Below are 21,463 nucleotides of genomic sequence, written 5' to 3'. Positions count from 1 at the left end.
ATTTCTTCAACAAAGAAAATCTGTGCTATTTTGGTATACATTTAACAAACTTTCACAAAGCAGGGTACTGTAATTGTATTTAATAGCAAAGCAGAAGCACCACTTAGGAAAGAAGCAGGATGCACATAATGTTGAGAAATTTGAGACGAGTTCAGTTACCTTTAAAAGCATAATTAAAAAAATATATATAATTGAAGGGGCCAACAAAAACCCCTCACTGATCACAGGAGAATTAATACATACTTTCTGAAAGCCAATGTACAGAACATCTCAAACAAAACCCAAGTAATTTCTACAATTTTTTGGAAAAACAGCTTACAAACCAGGTACAGAAGACACACACACAGATCTTAGAGCAGAGGTCCCGAACCCTTGTGGGAGCTCTGGTCCTACCCATCTCATGTCCCATCATGCAGTTTTCAAAAACAGATTCTGTCCATTCTCTCTTGAGTCTTCTCTCTCCCCTCTCCACCTTCTCCCCTTTCTTTTTGTTCATTTTTGCTCTGGTTCACTGCTTCTCTCTCTAGTTATTCCCTCTGAAAGCTATTCTCTTTCCCCTGGTTACTCAACAGAAAGCTATGCACTACTTGGTGTGGGGGTGTGCTTATTAGTTGCTCAGTGGTCCAAGACACATGCTCCTGTAGCTGAGCTGGGTGTTTTGAGAGCAGACAGTGCCTTTGGCGAGTAAGCTTTTTCTTGTGTCCCAGTGTGCATGAGCATCTCCTTTGCTCAGTTGCATTAAAAGACTGCAAAAGGAGCAGGAAGGGAAGTGAGTTTCAAGTGAGCTTTACCAACAGCAGCAAGTTTGTTATAGGGAGTTGAAGTAGATCCAATGTCATGAAGCCTTTACCACACAACTCCTTCTATGCACACTCCTGGAGGGAGTGCCCTCCCTCTTCCCCAAGGTTAAAAGACACCATCCTAGAGAAAAACCGCTAGCACTATGTTCCAGAAAGGAAGTAATGCTCCAGAATTACTGAACAGAACTATTCACACACAAACATTTAGATCAGCAGCTTATTCTAATCTTCAAACTCTCTCTTTTTAACCTTCCTCTCTTTCCTTATCATCATCAAACAGTGTAGATGCTGGCATCCTGTGACAAGCAAGGCCAGTTAACGAATTCCTTGGAAGCAATTCCCAAGTGACGCTGGCCAACTGCCAAGGAGTATTCAGAATGATATGCATTATCACTAGGATATTCCTTATCTGCAATGGCTAACAGAGTAAGTTCCAAAACTAGAAGGCACAGTATTAACAACCTAGACCCTTAGTTTGCTTATTATGTCTTATATACAATACCACTAACAGCTGCTGTATTAAGTCAAGTTTACAACTAAGATTTAATGCACATGAGCCATAAGAGTGGACTGCCAATGGCAATACAAATTCAGTCACGGACAAGGGGAATTTATTTCCGTGTTCTTCATTCACACACTTAAAAATCCAGTTAGACTCTAGCTGTTCATGGAAGCCAACACTTCTAAGCATAAGACACTAATAGTGGTTAGAACAGAGCACTGGGTGTCAAGATATTCAAGTTCGTTTCCCTGCTGCCACTGTCTGGCCTTGAACAAGTTGTAACTACTCTGCACTTCTCTTCCTTCTCTCTCTTCCCCAATAGGTACAATAGGCATAAGTTTTTACCATCTTCTTAAAACACTTTGAGAGCCTTTGTTGAAAGGTGCTAAAAGGAAAAAGTATGTTGCATTTTTGGCTGCCAATTGAAAGACTGGTTTTTTCCTTCGGGACAAAATTTCCCATATGACAATCCCTACAAGAAAGTTTAGGATGCTTTAAAAAGTCTCCTTAGGCTTCTCAGGGGTGATTAAAAAGAACTGGGGTGGGGTGGATCAAAGATTTTAAAAAATCTCAATACCCAGCCTCCCTGGAATAGCTTCCTGGATGCTTGGGTGGAGTGGAGTGTTATTTGCAGGCTGCAAACACAACCAGTTTATTTTCTAATGCATACCACTGAATGCCTAAGTAGGAAGTCTGAACTGCTAAGCATTAGAAAGTCCTTGTTCCCAATGCCAGACAATACATGCACACATCATTTTAGAGTAGTGTGTCTTCCCTGGTAGTTCTTATGCCTTTCATATTTAAGGGCATTCTGACTTATTTGCTTGTATCATTCAGCTCTGAATATTATAGTGATCTTGAAGAACACCTCTCTTGGGGCCGAGCACTGATCCAGGAGTGACTAACTGTGTATAAGTAAAATGATGAGATTTCTGAAAGGTAGAGCTGCAGTTTTCTAGAAAGGAAACTATTTCAGTACTTACTAATCCTCTCCACTAGATGCAGTGAAAGGTGAAGTTGCAGCTATAACAGCGGAGGAGAAGAGGGATTACAATTAATAGGCTGCTGGAAAACTGAGTTAGACTAGATCTTTGTTTTCAGTTGAATCTCAGAACTTCCTTTTTATATACAGAAATAAACCAGAGACCTAATTGTGTTATCTCACTACATAATTGACTCAACCCTATCTGCATTATAGTGATTTGATTTAAAGCCAAAATACCATTAAACTAAGCAATTCCCGCAATATTAAGGCTGGCTGGTAAATTCATCTTTTGCATACTCTCAGGAGTTCATAATTTTAGGAAAGGAAAACTGAAGGCCGGGTGAATAGTACAGTAATTTAAATGCAATGCACATAAAGGGTTTTGTTTAGGTTTGTTTGTTGTTTTTTGCATAGGGCTGTTGATTAATCACAGTTAACTCATGCGATTAACAAAAAAATTAACTGTGATGAAAAAAAGTAATCAGTTTTAATTGTACTATTAAAAAGTAGAATACCAACTGAAATTTATTAAATATTTTGGATGTTTTTCTACATTTTCATAAATATTGTGTTGTAATTGAAATCAAAGTGCATATTATTTTTACTACAAATATTTGCACAGTGAAAATGATAAAAGAAATAATATTTTTCAATTCACCTCATATAAGTATTGTCGTGCAATCTTTGTTGTGAAAGTGCAATTTACAAATGTAGATTTCTTTCCTTACATAACTGCACTCAAAAACAAAACAATGGAGAACTTCAGAGCCTACGAAGTCCACCCATCCTACTTCCTGTTCAGCTAATCGCTAAGACAAACAAGTTTATTTACATTTACAGGAGACAATGCTGCCGCTTCTTGTTCACAACGTCACCAGAAAGTGAGAACAGGCATTTGCGTGGCACTTTTGTAGCCAGCATTGCAAAGTATTTACGTGCCAGATACGTTAAACATTCGTAGGCACCTTCATGCTTCAGCCACCATTCCAGAGGACATGCTTCCATGCTGATGGCACTCGTTAAAAAAAAACGTGTTAATTAAATTTGTGACTGAACTCCTTGGGGGAGAACTGTATGTCCCCTGCTCTGTTTTACTCACATTCTGCCATATATTTCACATTATAGCAGTCTTGGATGATGACCCAGCTGTTGATGATGACATGCTGTTCATCATTTTAAGAGCACTTTCACAGCAGATTTCACAGAATGCAAAGAAGGTTACCAATGTGAGATTTCTAAAGATAGTTACAGCAGTCGACCCAAGGTTTAAGAATCTGAACTGCCTTCCAAAACCTGAGAGGGACAAGGTGTGGAGCATGCTTTCAGAAGTCTTAAAAGAGCAACACTCCGATGTGGAAACTACAGAACCTGAACCACCAAAAAAGAAAATCAACCTTCTGCTGGTGGCATCTGACTCAGATAATGAAAATGAACATGTGTCGGTCCGCACTGCTATGGATTGTTATCAAGCAGAACCAGTCATCACCATGGACGCATGTCCACTGGAATGGTGGTTGATGCATGAAGGGACATATGACTCTTTAGCTCATCTGGCACATGAATATCTTGCAATGCCGGCTACAACAGTACAATGAGAACACTGGTTCTCACTTTCAGGTGACATTGTAAACATGAAGCCGGCAGCATTATCTCCTGCAAATGTAAACAAACTTATTTGTCTGAACAAGAAGTAGGACTGAGTGGACTTGCAAGCTCTAAAAATGTTACATTGTTTTATTTTTGAATGCAGGGTTTTTTGTACATAATTCTAAATTTGTAAGTTCAACTTTCATGAGAAAGATTGCACTACAGTACTTGTATTAGGTGAATTGAAAAATACTATTTCTTTTGTTTTTTTACAGCACAAATTTGTAATAAAAATAAATATAAAGTGAGCACTGTACACTTTGTATTCTGTGTTGTAATTGAAATCAATATATTTGAAAATGTAGAAAACATCCAAAAATATTTAAATAAATGGTATTCTATTATTAACAGTGTGATTAATCATGCGATTAATTTTTTTAATCACTTAAACAGCCCTACTTTTGCACTAAAGACTCTATCTTGCACCTTTTGGATTGGTTTCAGAAATTTCATGCAGTTCAAGTGAGGACCTAGGCTCCTTCTTCCATACAGGTAGTAACTCAAAAGAACATCTGCTCCACCAGCATATGATCAAATATGCCTTCTGAATGGTGGCTGCACAGTGTTTCAGACTGATCTTTTACAAAGTTGACTCCCCACCACCCTTTCACAAAATCAGCTTCCAAGTGAAACTTACATGGCCTTCCATGCCTTCCTGAGGACTCCAGTCTTTCCAGCTATTTCTTCCAGCTTTTAGCCGTATCACCTCATCTGGCCACTGCAGCTCCTTCCTTTTAGACATGTTGATCCCTTCCAGTACTTGGCTGGGATCCATTATCTAAAATGAAAAGTAGAAATGGATTTTAGACTATTATAGGCCCACCAATTAATGGTTAATAGTGAAACTGTAACTGTTCCCTTAGATGCTACTCATAAAAATGTTGCTCTTTAAAGGACTGATCTTGCACCCACTAGAGTCAATGGCAAAGCTTCAGTGGATTTCAGTAGTGCAGATTCAAGCCCTAAGTTAGCTAAGAGCTGCACTTTAAAAAACTTGAGTGGCACAGGCCTTCAGATTTGGGAAGGCTCAGAGGATTTATCACCAGGCAAAAGAACTAAGTTCCATTTAGGATGCACAGCAGAGACCAGCCAGTGTTTTGAAATTAACAGGCTTCCTGCACCTGGAAGAGGTCAGCAGGAAAGCATTGTGGAAAACCTCCCTCAAGTTGTGAACAAGCAGGGAGCTGCTTAGATACCCACCATCACACTAAGAGTTTACAGAAGGGACACGGAAGAAATATTATTGGGAAAAAACAGTTTTAAAAGAAGGGCACTGAATGTTAGCAGATCTTAGCTGTATTTTACTTAGCTCACCCCTGCCAGCATACAAAAGCTACAAAACTGAGGCCTGCCAAATTTATTCGCAATTGTCCGTGGTTACTGAATGACTACGACCAAGACAGGCTTCAGTATGGCATTAAGTTGTGTCACCATGTGAAGCAAGCTGGATACGACCTTTGTGGTACTGGGGACTACTTCTTCATTTATTCCAGCAACACTCTATTGTAAGCATATACTAGGGTTTATTGAAAGCCACATGAGCTAGAGCTTGTGTTTAGCTTCCAGATTTCAACAAAACCACCAAGGTTTCCCCAGACAACTTAAATCAATGGTGAACTGGCACATGCGCAAAGACTTTGTTCAATTCTTTGTTATTGCCACATACAATGAAAAGGAAACTGACAATATTTTTACAGTGACTACTATAGAAAATTTTCTTAGTTTGCAAATCAAAAAATACAAACTGCCAGCACTGCTGAGGAAGCTGTTCTGGCTTTCATGTTACAACCAGTAAATAAAGATACCACAAGCAAAACTAAGCTTATAATTTTGTTGTTAATGTATGAAGCAGAACAGAATCTAGCCCTCTCACAGCTCTGTGCTAAAATAAAACATGTCTGTAATGTGCGTAGATATTGCTCAGTATTCCAGTAGGCCACTTGTTCAGCAAAATAAAGATGAACCTTTCTAGTCATAACTGCACTTCTGTTCTGCACTGAGAAACTCAAGGACGTGTGTGTGGATAGAAGACAGGGGTAGTGTTCTTTAGTTGCTACAAGGTGTAAAATAATAAAAATGAGAGGAAAAAATAAGGGCTAAAAATGTGTAGATTAAACATGTTCTTCTGGCTGATTCACCTGGATTCTGTAAATAACTTCATCCCTTTTGGCTTGCATATGGTTTGCAGGGCTTGCATTACCACCTGACTGTGCATCAGTTACGTTATTCCCTCCTTCTGTTCCTAGGAAGCCCACAAGGGCATGTTGTTTACAGGCTGGGATGCTTTGGCTGGAGCTGCTGGAAGAGGGTAGGCCATGCTGCATGATGACAACGCCAGTCTGGCTAGTGGGTTCCATTTGGTTCACCATGGATAGGCGAGACTGGATGGAGGATGGGAGGTTACGAAGGGATATCTGACTGGTGGAAGAGCGTCGGCAAGGCACAAAGCCTGTAGTGGACGTGCGAAGTGATGAATGACGACTGCTGTAGCAATAAGATGAATGGCTGGCTACTGAGGCACGAGCAGGGGAATGTCTGACAAGGCTTGACTGCACAGAATGGGAGCTGTGACTGGTGCCTAACAAAAAAACAAAAACGGAATCAGGAGAGTTGATAGTTTTAATACATGCCTCCCACATATTTTAGACTTTACACACTTACAAAAGTGTTTTGGCACCTTGATACAAAATTGATGAGCATATCAGAAATGCCTGGAATACTTCAGAGGCAAGATGTCCTTTCAACAATGAAATATTTGAATATGTTCAATTAATCTTAACTGGTTTAAGAAACTGATATTACATTGCTAGGAGCATAGATGCAACAGTGTAAGTGTCCTTGATAAGTATGAACCCAGCTCTTATTGCATTAATGAAGTATTTCGTTAATGCTGAAGAGTTTAGTTTCTCATTCTATGTTGTCTAATTCTGCCAGTAACATTTGCAGTGTTTCAGAACCACCAAATATTCTTAGTCAAACATGTGGCTTGACTGGACTCCTAAGTGTGCATCAAAAAGTTTAGTTACTATTGCTGCTATTTTAACTAGTTCTGAAATGTTTAATTAGATTTGAAGTTGGCAAAGAAAAACCATGAGAATTTTAGCTCTTAGTGTTATTTAATGCATATTAATTAATGCTCCTCTCTGGTGCCAGACAGTTGTAGATACCCCATCACAATTATGGACCTTATAATGCTATACGGTATGACGAGATTCAGAAGCTGGCAATGTACTAATCTGTAAAATAGTTCTGTTTTTCTTGAAAGGCAAATGAAAGCAACTATACCTCAGGAAACACATATGCTCAATTACCTCCAGTTCCTCACTAGATCACTAATGGTGCTCCTTAGGTACTGTTTAACTGAAACCCTGCAGCAACAGACAATTTACTCCACAGTAGCAGTAAGGTTGTAGTAGCATAAAAGACAGATAGTCACATTTATAAAACACTTGTTATGAGTTTGGTATTTCTGAACACAAGGGAACAGAAGAACTGGTGCAGGTTAGCCATCCTGTAGAGAGGTGCTAAGAAAGGCTATCCCACTCAACTCTGGTCAGCATATCAATCCTGATCTGCAATCCTCAAACCATTCCAGTAGCAGTCCAGAAACCTGCCACTGTGCTAAACTGCATTGAGATTTTGCGATATGAATCCATTTCCATTGGGAATTAAGATTACAGAATCAAAATTAATTTTGTGCTTATAGCCCAGCCCTGATCTACAGTGGTGAAAGGCTAGCTGGTATTTATGTACAGTTCCAATATTTTATATAATATACACTTTAGGTTAGTTTTACCTAGTGTTGAGGGGTGAGAAGTGACAGGAGGGTGGAGTCCCACGCCAGGGCCCTGCCCTGTAATTAAATTCCCTCCTCCTTGTGACATGCTGCTTTGCGACTCATTGGCAGCTGCATTGTTACTTGTGCAGGAAACCCCACCTCCAGCATCTGAATCTTCAATGTTTCCACCACTGTTGCAGCCAGCACCACAACCTTTCCTTAATCTGAGAACAGAATGAGAATCAATTGTATTAGTGAACAGAAAAAAGTGACCAGACATCAGTTTCAACTATATTGCTTTTTCTTCTGTACTATGCTTTCCCCAACTTGTAGGCTGCTGTCTGAGACAGCACTAAAAATATTTTCCTGACAAACATATAAGTGATACTTACTTTTATTTATGTAGTACCAACTGTTTACAAATGTGACTTGGAGAATTCATTGGCAATACTTTTAATAACAAATACTAGAATTTATTGCTCTTCTATTTTGTGGTCATATTAGCATCAGAGTTTATGCTGTTCTGTCTATAATGGCTGTCATTTATCTCTAATTTCAGGCTTTTCCTCATACTTTTTCCTCTCTTTATGTTTAAAATGAGCAGGAAAGAACTGTTAGCTTTTTTCATCTGTTTCTTTTCTTATCGCTTTAGCAATGGATTTCAGTTATGACATACTTTAGTGACTATGAAGTGCTAGGGTTATTTGAGATTTTTATACTGCCCAAGCCAGCATTTGAACATTTAGGTGGGTTAATCCATTTGTTAGCTGGAGCCTGTAAGCTTTTATTTTTACAATGTTGTTTGGAGGGCTACACTTCATTTAGCCTCACTAAAGAAAGCACATTTACTCATCCTCCAGTCCCTAGTACTACTCTTGTTCTTCTGTTCTCAGATACATTGCCAAATCCTTTCCCAGTCTCTTTGCTTCTTGATCTAGGATTTTGAAGTATAATTAGCTTAGGTCTAATGCTTTGTTATGGTACTGTGACAGGTTTTTCTAGCAATATGCTGGAGAAGTGGTTTGGGGTGGAGAAGAGATATGTCACAGCTTGCAGTAAATACACCACACAATTTTGAGGAAACAGCCAATTTCTACTTATATACTATAGGTGTACAGCATGGTTATACCTACATTTAGTCAAATACTCGTGTAGTACTAACATTTAGAATGGTATGTTGCTTACATATTCAAAGTGCTGTACAAAATCATCAATCTTGAAAGTATTAATGCCTTACATAATTTTACTCATGAGAGAGTCCCAGTTACTTCAGTGGGACTACTCACATATTTAAGCATATTTAAGACCTGCATGAATCTTCCCCACACCTTTGTGAGGTAGATTATTATACTCCTCTTATGGACAGAATAAACTGAGGCATTGAAAAGTGACACACAAACCCAACAGCAGGTCACTGGCACAGCTAAGATCCCATCTCAAGACATAATGTTTCCACCTAGAATTATTTTTATGAGTTGTTAAAACTGGACACGATATTCTAATTGGCAAAATGCTTGGGATGTTGTCCACGTGGCCTGCTGAACAACACTCTTGCCATAGTAGGGCCATGTGTTGCAATTGTGACTGAAGGGAAAAATACTGAGAGGCAGCCACACTTCTGTGAATTCCATAAATTATGCTCTGCTAAGATGTACTAACATCTTAGCATTGACAGTGATGTTACTGAATAGCTGAGTGCTCTTAAGAACTCATTTCCACAGCTCACCTGTGCCATGTGGACACTATGAAGTTTCTTATATTTCCCAAACTGATAGCGCCCCCAAGAAACTCCTTGAGCTGATCATGGCTATCTGAATAGGAAGTAGTCAAAGGTGAGACGTAGATTGGGTATCCAATGGGCTGGTCACAGGAAGAATTGATCATATTCCTCAAAGCCTGCTTTGCATTTTGGATGCTCCCTCTTTCTGGGTTACGGTTACGCAGGAAGACAAGTTCCTGTTGCTGCCCTGCCCAGAGGCCACGTACACACTCCTTATTTACCTGCAAAAGAACAACAAAAACCAAGAAAAAAAAAGGACATCAGAAAACTAGTCAAGGAGAGGAAGAAAGAAAAAAAAAAAGCTACTAACCTTCCATAACTGTTGTTCTTTGAGATGTGTTGCTCATGTCTATTCCAATATACGTGCATGCTTGCCCCGAGCGCTGCTGCCAGAAAGTTTTTCCCTCTGTGGTATTCATCAGGTCAGGTCTGGTGCCCTCTGGAGTTATGCTCTCATAGTGCTGGTATAAAGGATGCTGCCAACCCACTGACCCCTCAGTTCCTTCTTGCCAGCTAACTCCGATAGCGAGGCAGTAGTGGGAGGTTTTAGAATGGACATAAGCAACACATCTCAGAGAACAGCAGCTATGGAAGGTTAGTAACTGCTTTTTCTTCTTTGAGTGCTTGCTCATATCCATTCTAATGTAGGTTACTCCCAAGCAGATGTAAGGGGTGGGTTTTGGAGCTCACTGACAAGCAGATTGTAGCACTGCTCTGCCAAACCTAGCATCGTCTTTAGCCTGCTGAATCATGGTATAGTGAGACACGAAAGTGTGGACTGAAGACCACATTGCTGCTCTACAGATATCCTAGACAGGGACCTGTGCCACAAATGCAACTGAAGATGTTTGTGCCCTTGGGGACAGAGCAGGGACTTTCATCGTATCATAGCATTTGCGGCTACAGGACATGATCCACTATGAAATTCTCTGGGCTGAGACTGAAAGACCCTTCATCCTGTCTGTAACAGCCACAAAAAATTGAGTCATTTTTCAAAATGGATTTAGTTCTTTCTGTGTAGAAGGCCAGCGTGCGTCTGACATCTAGTTAGTGAAGCCTCTGCTACTGGTTTGTTGGCATGCCGTTTCAGACAGAAGACCAGAAAGAATAGGTCTTGATTACTATGGAATTATGAAACCATCTCTGGGATAAAGGCTGGGTGAGGCCATAACTCGACCTTGTCCTTGAAGAATACTGTGTATGGAGGTTCTGAAGTAAGGGCCCTAATCTTGGATACCCTTCTGGCCGAAGTAATGGCCACCAAGAAAGCCACCTTCCAGGACAAATAGAGCAGAGAACACATTGCCAATGGCTCGAATGGGGAACCCATGATCCTTGAGAACACCAGGTTGAGATTCCAAGGGGTACAACCTGTCAAGTCCCTTGAGAAACCTACTGCAGATTGAGTTTGCAAAGATGGACCAGCCATTCACCCACAGACGAAAAGCCAAAATTGCAGTCAGGTGGACACTAATCGATTAAACCAACAGCACCTGCTCCTTCAGGTGTAGCAAGCAGTCCAGAATGAATGGCACTGATGATTGCATGGGCAAGACACCTTTCTGCACTCACCAGATCAAGAACCTTTTCCAGTTTGCCAGGTACATAGTTCTAGCGGACGGTTTTCTACTCCCTAAAAGAGCTTCTCGAACCAGTCCGGAGCATGAGCTTCCAGGCCATAAGATGAAAAGCCTTGAGGTTTGGGGGACGCAGGGGTCCTGGGATATTAGGTCTGGAACCTGCGGTAGTCAGATTTGCGTTTCTACTGATAGGTTCAAGAGTGTCATGAACCAGTGCTGGCGTGGCCAGGCCAGGGCTATCAGGATGACTCCTGCTCTGTCCCACCTGATCCTCAGCAAGCCCTTGTGTATGAGAGGAATGGATGAGAATGCATAGAACAGATGTCCCATCCAGGGCAAGAGGAAGACATCTGTCAGAGATCCTGGACTGTGGCCCAGGAAAGGGCAGAACTGGAGACACTTCCTGTTGCACCTCGTTGCAAATGGATCTATTTGGGGAGTTCCCCACTTCCGGAAGATGACTTGTAGGATCTCTAGGTGGATGGACCACGTGTAGTGGTTGGAGAAAACCCTGCTGAGGTGATCGGTAAGTTGGTTCTGAGAACCTGGCAATAGGTTTCCTTGAGGTGAATTAAGTGGGCTATACAAAATTCCCATAAGCAAAGTGCCTCTTGGCACAGGTGAGAAGAGCGTGCTCCGCCCTGTCTGTTGATATAGAACATGGCTGTTGTGTTGCCTGTACAGACTGACATGCACCTGCCTGCTACATGGGTTTGGAATGCCTGGAAGGTCAGGCGAATTGCCCTGTGCGCTCTGACATTGATGTGCAACAAAAACTCTTCTGGAGACCAGAGGCCCTGAGTCCTGAGGAAGTCCAAGTGAGGTCACCACCCCATTGCCAAAGTCTGATGAGAGACTGACAATTGGGGGTCTTGAGAAAGGTATTCCTGCGCACACTGTTAGCAGGTCTAGCCACCAATCGTGGGAAGTAATCACCAATGGGGAAACTGTAGTGACTGAGTCTACATGATTTAGGTTTGGCGAGTATACTGACACCAGCCATGCTTGGAGAGGTATGGGCTGAAGTCTCTTGTGATGAGCCACATAGGTGCAAGACGTGATGTGGACCAGGAGCTGTAAGCAATTTTTTGCCATGATGACAGGGTGATTCTTGAGGCTTTCTGTAGGTTTCTTTATTGCTTGGAAGCGTGCTTCTGGGAGAGAAGCTCTGGCCTGTACCAAGTCCAGAACTGCCCTGAAGAATTCTATCCTCTGGACCAGGAAGAAGGTGGATTTCTGTGCATTTATGAGCAGACCTAAGTTCTGGAAGGTCGACTGTATTAGTCTCACATCTGTCTTTACCTGGAGTCTGGATCGACTTTTCATCAGCCAATCGTTGAGGTATGGATAAACCTGAACCCCTTATCTCCTCAAGAAGGCTGCAACAACTGACATGCACTTCGTGAATATCTGAGGGACTGCCAAGTGACAGAATGGGAGTGCCGTAAATTGGTAGTTCATGACAAATTTAAGGAACCTTCTGTGTCCCTGAAAGATGGCAATGTGGAAATATGCGTCCTTTAAGTCAAGGATAGTGTACCAGTCCCCTGAATCCAAGGAGGGAATGATGGAGGACAAGGAGACTATGTGGAATTTCAGCTTCTTTATGAATTTGTTGAGGTTTCACAGATCCAGAATCGGTCTGAGACTGCCACTGGCTTTTGGGATTAGGAAATATCAGGAGTAGAACCCTCAATCCCTTAGCTCTGATCCCACTCTTAAGAGCGATTGCACCTCTTGGGTTAGAAGTTATTTGTGAGAAGGGTCCCTGAAGAGGGATGGGAAGGGTAGGTGGCAAGGAGGGGAACAAAAAAACTGAAGGATGTATCCCACTGCGATCATGCATAGCACCCTATTGAAGTGGGATAACCAGTCCACAAAATCTGAGGAATTTGGATCCATAAACTCTTCCTGGTACATCGTCCTTGAGCGTCCCATCAAAAAGCCTGCTTTGACCCCACCAAGCGTCTGGGAGTGCAGCTACAGATGAAGGCTGTGGGGGAGCTTTCCTGCTGTAGCCCCTGCTCTTCCTGTTGCTATAGTCCTGCCAAGCAGGCGGGAGGAAGATGCAAGTCGTTTGCTGTGGCTATAGTGCTTCCTCACTGGGGCCACAGTATGAAGGCCCAAGGACGTGGCCCTTGACTCTTAAAAACTGAAGTTTGGAGTCTTTCCACTCTGAAAAGATTGACGTACCTTCAAATGGCAGGTCCTGCAAAGTTTGTTGGACCTTCTGCAGCAAGCCCGAGGACAGCCCGATGTGGGTCACACCTTAGCAGCGTCTCTGTGTCCCACTGACCTCAGTGTAGGTGATCAGCCTCTGTTGGTCTTCCTTTGCTTCTTCCTAGGCATCAGTGACAGTGAACGGTGCCTGGGCTCTCTCGCATTCACATCCTTGTTTGGCACCGGGGATGACTGATGGTGCTGAGGTTCCTTAGGCATGGTCGGAGCATCTCACCTTGGTGCTGGATCTGGAGAATGGCACCGGATGTCCCAAAGTGAAACCAGGGTGCTTCTTACTGAGGCCAACGTACTCGGTGCCGAGTCCAAGTGGCCTTGCTCCAATGGAGGTCAGAGTGCTGCCTCCATGAGGATAGAGTGGAGTCTAGCGTCTCTATTTTTCTTGGTGCAGGCTTAAAATCCCTACACAGCTGAGCTTCTCCATTCCAGCTGCCCCAAGTGTCTGGGGGGTCACTCACAGGCATAGACTTGTGACAAGATTCACAAGGCTTGAAACCTGGAGACTGAGGCATGCCCTGGTTCTGGGAGTGGGCCAGTTAACCCCACTAACAGGGTTCCTAACTAACTAACTTAATAACTGAAACTTAACTAGTAAATACAATCAACTATATACAATAAGAGTAGAGAAAAGTTCACTAAGGAGTACTTGCAACAGCAAGAATGAGCCAAAGTTCCAGCAACTGTTGCAGGCTGTAAGAAGCAATTGGGTGGTCAGCAGGGTCCTTTATACCAAAGCTATGAGAGAGTGACTCCAGGGAGCAGCAGAGCCGACGGATACCACTGAGGTAAAAATCTTTCTCGTGGCGATGCTCATGGCAAGCACACACCTACATTGGAATGGACATGAGCAAGCACTCAAAGAAGAATTACGTTATTGTGGATAGAGCATATAAAGTGTACACAGCACTATACAACCAACCATCAAGCATTCACGCTCCCTGCTTCAAAGGACTCAGTATATAGGCACAAGCTGCAAACAGTACAGAATAACATGCACAAATACGGAATGGCAGGTGGGCCCTCTAATAGGAGCTGGATTCTAGTTTTTGAAGAGAGTGGCAGTTTGGCATATGTTAATTTAGGATTCTCTCACATACCTTTGGGGTGGGGGAGGGGGATACATAGAAAATAAATGGACCTTTTATCTGCTTCATATCAAGAATGACACTTGAGTGGACAAAGGGGAGCAGCAGGAAATATATCTGAAATCCAAAGTTATGGAGAGACCTGGAAGGAAAGCTTAAGCTTTGTTCAGAAGAGGGGGCAGCTGTGTAAATACCGAAGGGGCGGAAGTAAAGCTATAGTCAGAGTAAGGCTACATTTATCACTGTCATCTAAATGTAGATAAATTCAAAATTGCCACCAATAGTACAAGTCACAATATGGATATGCTTTCACGGGGCCATGTTTATACAATAGGAATATTATGCTGACTTTACAAGGTATTAGACACTTTCCAGACCTCATACACATACTGGAGAAAAGGGCAATAAGAAGATAAACAATTAGGTCCAATGAAACTAACATAAAGGACTGCTGAAATTGTGTTTTGCTGATATTGTCACTAGGTATTTTTAGAGATGACATTACACTTATTTTTCTGTCAATATTTAATGTTCATGGAAAGCACTATCTTGATAACCAATTAAGTACTCTAGGACAGCCCAAGCAGTGACCGCTTACTGAGAAAGGTAACGGGTGGGGCTGAAGTAGTAGTTTTCTGTAATGATTAACCTAAATTCTAAAACAGCATGAAGCAGCACATCATATGTCCATTCAATGTGCATATACAATGAACACACACCTTGATTACTCTGAAACTGAGATAACGCTTGTTCAGCATGATGATTTTATATTCATTGGTGCCATCATCCATCACATGGCGGAGGGCAAGCAGGGAGGGAGAGTTGGAAAGGACAGCGCTCCTCCAGGCAGGGTCCCCTTCATGTGCTATAACCAGGTTTTGCTCATGGGACACAATGGCTTCATAGAGGACAGTAGGGTCATCGTATTCATCTGGGGAAGTGAAGTGATCCTGAACTCAAAAATAAAAGCATTATTTGAGAATGGCTTAGTGTCATAGATGCTAAAGGAGTAAAAAAAAGTAGAGATTTCAGACCTCAGAAACTATAAATAATGCATTGAACAAAATTACAATAATCAAAAACAGATTCCCACCATTGTTTAGATGAGTTCAATATCCATCACATCAAATGTTTCTTTAAGTTTGGGGGTGCGAAGGATTTATCTAGTACTGGTAACAGTTAGTTATTATAATTTTTATGCTGATTTTATTGTGCATCTAGTCACATTGCCTACGGAGAGGTTTTGGTTCTAGTAAACTACTCCAGAGCTCAGAAGCCTTGAAGTTTAAAGCCAAAGAAGTAAAATACTGAATATTCAGTGAGAGGCTTCTTTTCAACGGTTGGTCTCATTTACAGTAAGAAAAACAAACACATGAATGTGTGTTCAACACCGACCTGCAGTCACACACTAAAAAGAAATCGAGTTTCAGACAAAACATCCTGTATACTTCATCATGCATTCAAAACATCATACTATTGCTAGCCACATATTTACAGGCCTCATTCAGTATTAAGTTATGGCTCTTTCTGATACAAAAGTACAGATTTAAATTCCAAAGGGCGAAGACCATGTTTAGGTTTTTCTTTTTTTTTGTTTGCTTGTTTTAGTGCCTAGCACAATGAGGCCCCAATCCTGAGTGGAGATACTTCAGAGCATTACCACAATGCAAATGAAAAGTCACCAGTTATCTGTACTATGTATTAGTTCAAAGGGTTGTGTTTAAAAACATTTATATTTGTATGCATATTTGTGTATATTCACTCATTTCTCCATATTCAGGTGCATACTTTGTAGTGGCCTATGTAATATCTTGAGAATATTTCAGGATTCGTAAATTATAATCCTGCCACTTTCACCACAGAACCATAGAATATGGAGTTGGAAGGGACCTCTGAAGGTCATCTAGTCCAACCCCCTACCCAGAGCAGGACCAATCCTCAACTAAATCATCCCAGCCAGGGCTTTGTCATTTATATTACTTTATATTACTCTACTGAAGTTCTTTTCTGCATTTACACCTACCGTTTCTCATTTTATATACACTGCTAAATTAAGACAATTCCATGATCTAATGGAACAAGCTAACTCAATTATTGCTATGCCATTGCATGATAGTTTTTGGTGACTTTTGGACATTGCAGTGATGCAAGCATGCAAGACAGCTGCAGCAGCACAGGAGCCAGCAAACAGAACTGTAAACGGGAGTTTGAGTGGGAATTTGTAAGGTGAGTTTGCGGGGGAAGATTAAGAGCCAGGTAAAGGAACAGACAGGCTAGTGAAGGGAATGTGTGGTGTTTTGGTGCTCGTTGGGGGTTTGTTTTGCTGTGGTGTTTTGGTTTGGTTTGTGTTTCCCAGACTAACAGGACTTAGGTGAGACGGCTATGACAGACACAGAGGTAGCAGTGGTAGTGACCCAAGTAGTGGAAGACACAATGAAGATGACTGGATGTAGAAGCTGTGGCATGTATATGATCCTGGAGGGGGTACCTGAAAATAATTTCATCTGCATGAAGTGCCGCCTGATAGGGCTGATGGAAGAGAAGATCCGAGGATTGAAGATGCAGGAGGAGACTCTGGTTGAGTTTAGAAGGGGGTTCGAGCGGATGATGCAGCAAAGACATGAGGAGGCTGAAGGGAAAAGATCAGACTTGCAGATGGAAACAGGACCGAAGAACTCTGAGGGGATACTGCTGGGTGAGGATTCTCATGTGACTAAGAGAACCAGGCAGAGGAAAAGACTGGCAGTGAAGGAGAAACAGAGCTCAGGAACAGTTTTGCGGAAAATGAAGAAGGGGCACAGCAGGTGGCCACTGAAGGTGAGAGGGCAAGGAAGAAGAGAAGAGCAGATAGTCCTTTAGGAAGAGGGCGAGAGTCAATGGAGATAACACCACCAAATATGAGCTCCAGGAGGATACGGTATGGGTTGCAGAGGATTGCAAGGGACAATAGGAATCAAGAGGACTTGCAGCCAGATGAAACAGGGGATAGACTGGAGAATCACACCATCACAGGAAAAGGCAGGTCTACGTGATTGGGAATTCATTACTGAGAAGAATAGACAGGCCTGTAACAACAGCTGATCCAGAGAACAGAAGGGTGTGCTGTCTGCCAGGTGCTAAGATACGGGATGTGGACCTGAGGCTGAAGAGGATCCTAACGGGAGTGGGAAAGAATCCATTGATTATCCTTCATGTGGGAACAAATGATACGGCCAGATTCTTGCTGGAACATATCAAGGGAGACTATGCCAGGCTGGGGAAGACGCTTAAGGAAATCAAGGCTCAGGTGATCTTCAGTGGGATTCTACCTTTCCTAGAGAAGGGCAACAAAAGTGACACAAGATTATGATGCTCAACAGATGCTCAAGCAGTGGTGCTATAAGGAGGGCTTTGGGATGTATGGCCACTGGAAAGCATTCATGGACAGAGGACTGTTCTCTCAGGATGGACTTCACCTGAGTAAGGAGGGAAACAGACTTCTAGGATGGCAGATGGCACAATTGATCAAGAGAGCTTTAAACTAGGAATTCGGGGGAGATGGTTGGGAGATGTCCAGGTAATCTCCACGCCAGATTTTCTCTTTGAGAGAGAAGAAAACGAAGTAAGAAAGGATACAGCCGTGGGTAGGAGAATGGACATAGGGCAGAAGGGCAGTGTGGATACCAATCTAATAGGTAATATTGTCAGTAGAATGTCTGTGCCTGACATGGGGCACTTAACAAGCGAGGATTTCATGTCCTTAGAGCTATTCAAAACACAGAGAGGGGAAGGAAGAATGATTGAATGAATGAATTCCCAAAAAGGGAACAGGGCCAGTCAGGCAAGCCAATGAGTTTGACGAGGCAGAGATTATACTGTCTTAACTGAACATGGTTTCACCTCAGTTTGATTAGCCCTATAAACATTTAAAACACTGTCTTTAAAAACATATTATAGACTTAGCTAGCTCTACCCAACACACTTATCTTAAACAGGATTTAAAGCTTGCTATGCTGGCCAGGCAAGCTGTGTGGAAAACTGCTCCATATATCACAATTTAATCAATCAGCATGGACATAGCCAAAAAACATACATCCCCCGTTAACCTTATTACCTGATGTAGCTTCAGTGACATGCGTATTCCGGGAACCACCACTTTCCTCAGCAATTCCATGTCAGCAAAGATCCATTCATCTCGGACTGAAGAGATACGGAAGTCGCCCTTAAACAGGGCATGCAGCCCATACAGGAAAGATTCCAAATTACTGTTTGGGATGGAAAGTAACCCCAAAACATTAACATATTTAAAAACCTCCATATACAGCATCCCTTCCTTACATCAGTAGAAATATTGATTTACATAATGTAACACTGAACTGTAGAGACAGGTACAGTTGTGATATTCCTCTGTACACATATGAACATAAGAATGGCCACACTGGGTCAGACCAATGGTCCATCTGGCCCAGTATGTGGTCTCCTGACAGCGGCCAATGCCAGATGCTTCAGAGGGAATGAACGGAACAGGGCAATTATTGAGTGAGCCATTCTCTGTCATCCAGTCTCAGCACCTGGCAGTCAAAGGCTTAGGGACACCCAGAGCATGGCATTGCATCCCTCATCCTCTTGGCTAATAGTCCTCCATGAACTTTTATATATAGGCTTCATGCTTTGAGCAAGGAATGAAGTTCAATTTCAAAACTTGATTAATCTTGCTCATTTTTCAGCAGGTATCATGGACAAGAAAGGCATGAAGGCCCTCCACTTCACCACTCTCAACTTCCATTAGTTAAGGAAGTGAGATGTTCGGCTACAAGTCTTCCGCATCCTTCATTTGCTGAATCTTGGCACATCTTCACTGGATCATCCACAATATTTATGAAGGAGGGTGGCCTAGAGTATCTGTTCATTTTGGGGGTCCATGAAGAACACTGCTTTTGTATGAAGAGTTAGCCATTACCCCAAACCTAGATGTTCGCAGGATCCCCTCCTCCAAAATCCTTGAAAAGAAGAGCGTAGTATTACCTAGACATATGATGGGAAGCAGTCCCCAAAGCTCTCCGCCCCAGAACACACAGTCCGTAACAAAGAGTCACCAAGGAGGAGTCTTTATCTGCATCCAGCGGCTGGTAGTAATAAATACATAAAAAAATAAAGAGTCATGTTGAGAAGATAGGGAGAGATTCATACTATAGCAAAGTGTATGCTGATAGGAGGAGTGACAAAAAGGCAAATACAGAAAGCTACCAGAAATCAACTTCCAGTGGCACTTATGTTAAATAAAAGTGGGTTGGCACTCAGAAGCACCTGAATTCAAATTAGGGGTTCTTACAGTGCTTTGTAAACGCTGCCTTACTAATAAGATTTGTACAAAAAAGCACTACATTTGCCATTTGAATTAGTTGCAAGCTGAATGAATGTACATACTATCCTGCATGCATACTCTGTTCTGGAATTCTAGGTTTGATTCATAAAAAGACTAGTCTTGATGAACAGAGATGTAACAGGCATATTAATGGACCAGGCATACATCTCTCACTTAAAAGTTAATATATATTTGTGAGTTTACTTCAGAAGTATGTAGACTGCTTCCACTCATCAAAACACCCAGAGCAAAAAGCCATTTGTGTGATGCTTTGTAAAGCAACATTACTGATGTAGCACTTCATTATAAAGATAATTCTCTTGGCAGTAAAATGTCGTGTATCCAAGTTATTATATCTGCTTTCCACCACCCGCACAAAATAATTGCCAAGTGATGATCATGTAATACAGGCAGACAGTTTTCTTTGATGGCCATTCTCCACATCTAAAAAAGGTTTCAAATATTATACTTCCTAGAAGAGGCCTCCTTTTAGTCACTTACCTCCAGTGGAGCTCCCCAACTCTAACGACCCAGGTACATCACTAAATCGAAAAGGATCAGGAGATGCTTTTACCCACTCCCTGAAAGACCACATCTATCCATGGTCAAACCACACATTTGAGAATTTAAATAAGCAGCCAGATGCCAGTGTAATTCTCTAGACACACTTTTGTATAAACTTCCTTAAAAGGGTGCGGGAGGTTTGGAGAGATGACAAAGAGGCTAGGAGATGAAGTGCTCATCTGGATGAAGTGGTCCAGAGAAGAGCTTCAAATTTGACCATGAGGTACCTAGCAATGCTTTGAGCAGTTGATTTTACGTACTATAGAGGAAATTATTTTGCAGTTAGGGTTGTTTTGAACATTAGGGAACCATGGCTATTCTAAGATCATTCTTCTCTGCCTAAACAGAGGCCCAATCAAGCCAAATTATATTGTGTGATTTGGTCGCCTCTTCCTTTCCCTAGTGCACTTCCAACTACATAATACACTACTTGCAATCTAAGACTAATTTGAACTTTGGTCTCAAGAGATCAAGCTCAAAGCATTAACTCATCAACCCAAACCCAATGTAACACTTTCCTACAAATCAATTTGAAATATAAGTTTCAATAGACAGTTAAATCCAATGCTACCAAAGAACATATGTAAGAGACTTTCCTAGAAAAGTTTAATAGTTCTGGTCACTCAGTCATGCTTACCTTTTCTCTTCGGGAGCAGCAGTACTCTATCCAGTTGAGGTAAGTCATACAGAAACTCTCTCTGGAGACCCCTGCTAGATGGTGGTCATAATCCTCATCAATATTTGGATTAAATGTAGGGTCCACATCAACATAGTTGCAGTCTGCACATGGCTGTAATCCTTCCTGCATTGTCTCATTAGCTAACCATTCCTCCAGCTTGGGGGAGGTTGTGACATAATAGATAATGCCCTGAAATGGTACAAGTTGAAAATATTATGACCTATACTACATATCCAGGAAATAATTTAAATCTAATTTGTTGTATTAAATTGTGTATTTCTCTGTTACACACGAGGATGGAAATAGCACCCCACACTGTTTGAAAGTGCACAGGTTTAATTAGTGCGGGATTTGTGACAGGCCTGTTTGTTTAGTATGTTTTTTAAAAAGGACTGAATTTAATGTTTTTAGTTAAGAAAAAACAAACTTCAAGCTCTTCTGGCAGCAAAGAGCCTTCTAAATGTGAACCATAAGTCTGACA

General features: G+C 41.8%; 1 protein-coding gene across 3 annotated transcripts in view; it reads right to left on the bottom strand.

The window, feature by feature from the left end:
• The window catches only part of PCNX1 (pecanex 1), a 126,371-nt gene that overhangs the window by 6,064 nt on the left and 98,844 nt on the right, over positions 1-21,463 (bottom strand). For all 3 annotated transcript variants that reach the window (XM_084631695.1, XM_084631696.1, XM_084631697.1), the window contains 8 exons: positions 20,941-21,171; positions 19,400-19,500; positions 18,489-18,639; positions 15,115-15,345; positions 9,439-9,713; positions 7,731-7,936; positions 6,073-6,512; positions 4,572-4,712 (listed from right to left, as the gene is read on the bottom strand). In XM_084631695.1, the coding sequence (XP_084487821.1) occupies positions 4,572-4,712; positions 6,073-6,512; positions 7,731-7,936; positions 9,439-9,713; positions 15,115-15,345; positions 18,489-18,639; positions 19,400-19,500; positions 20,941-21,171 (1,776 nt within the window). The remainder of the gene's footprint in view (positions 1-4,571; positions 4,713-6,072; positions 6,513-7,730; positions 7,937-9,438; positions 9,714-15,114; positions 15,346-18,488; positions 18,640-19,399; positions 19,501-20,940; positions 21,172-21,463) is intronic.

The sequence above is a fragment of the Lepidochelys olivacea genome (genome assembly GCF_965140295.1).
Source record: "Lepidochelys olivacea isolate rLepOli2 genome assembly, chromosome: 6".
NCBI lineage: Eukaryota > Metazoa > Chordata > Testudines > Cheloniidae > Lepidochelys > Lepidochelys olivacea.
The sequence above is the reverse complement of the archived record's forward strand: the minus strand, read 5'-3'. Positions and strand labels throughout refer to the sequence as shown.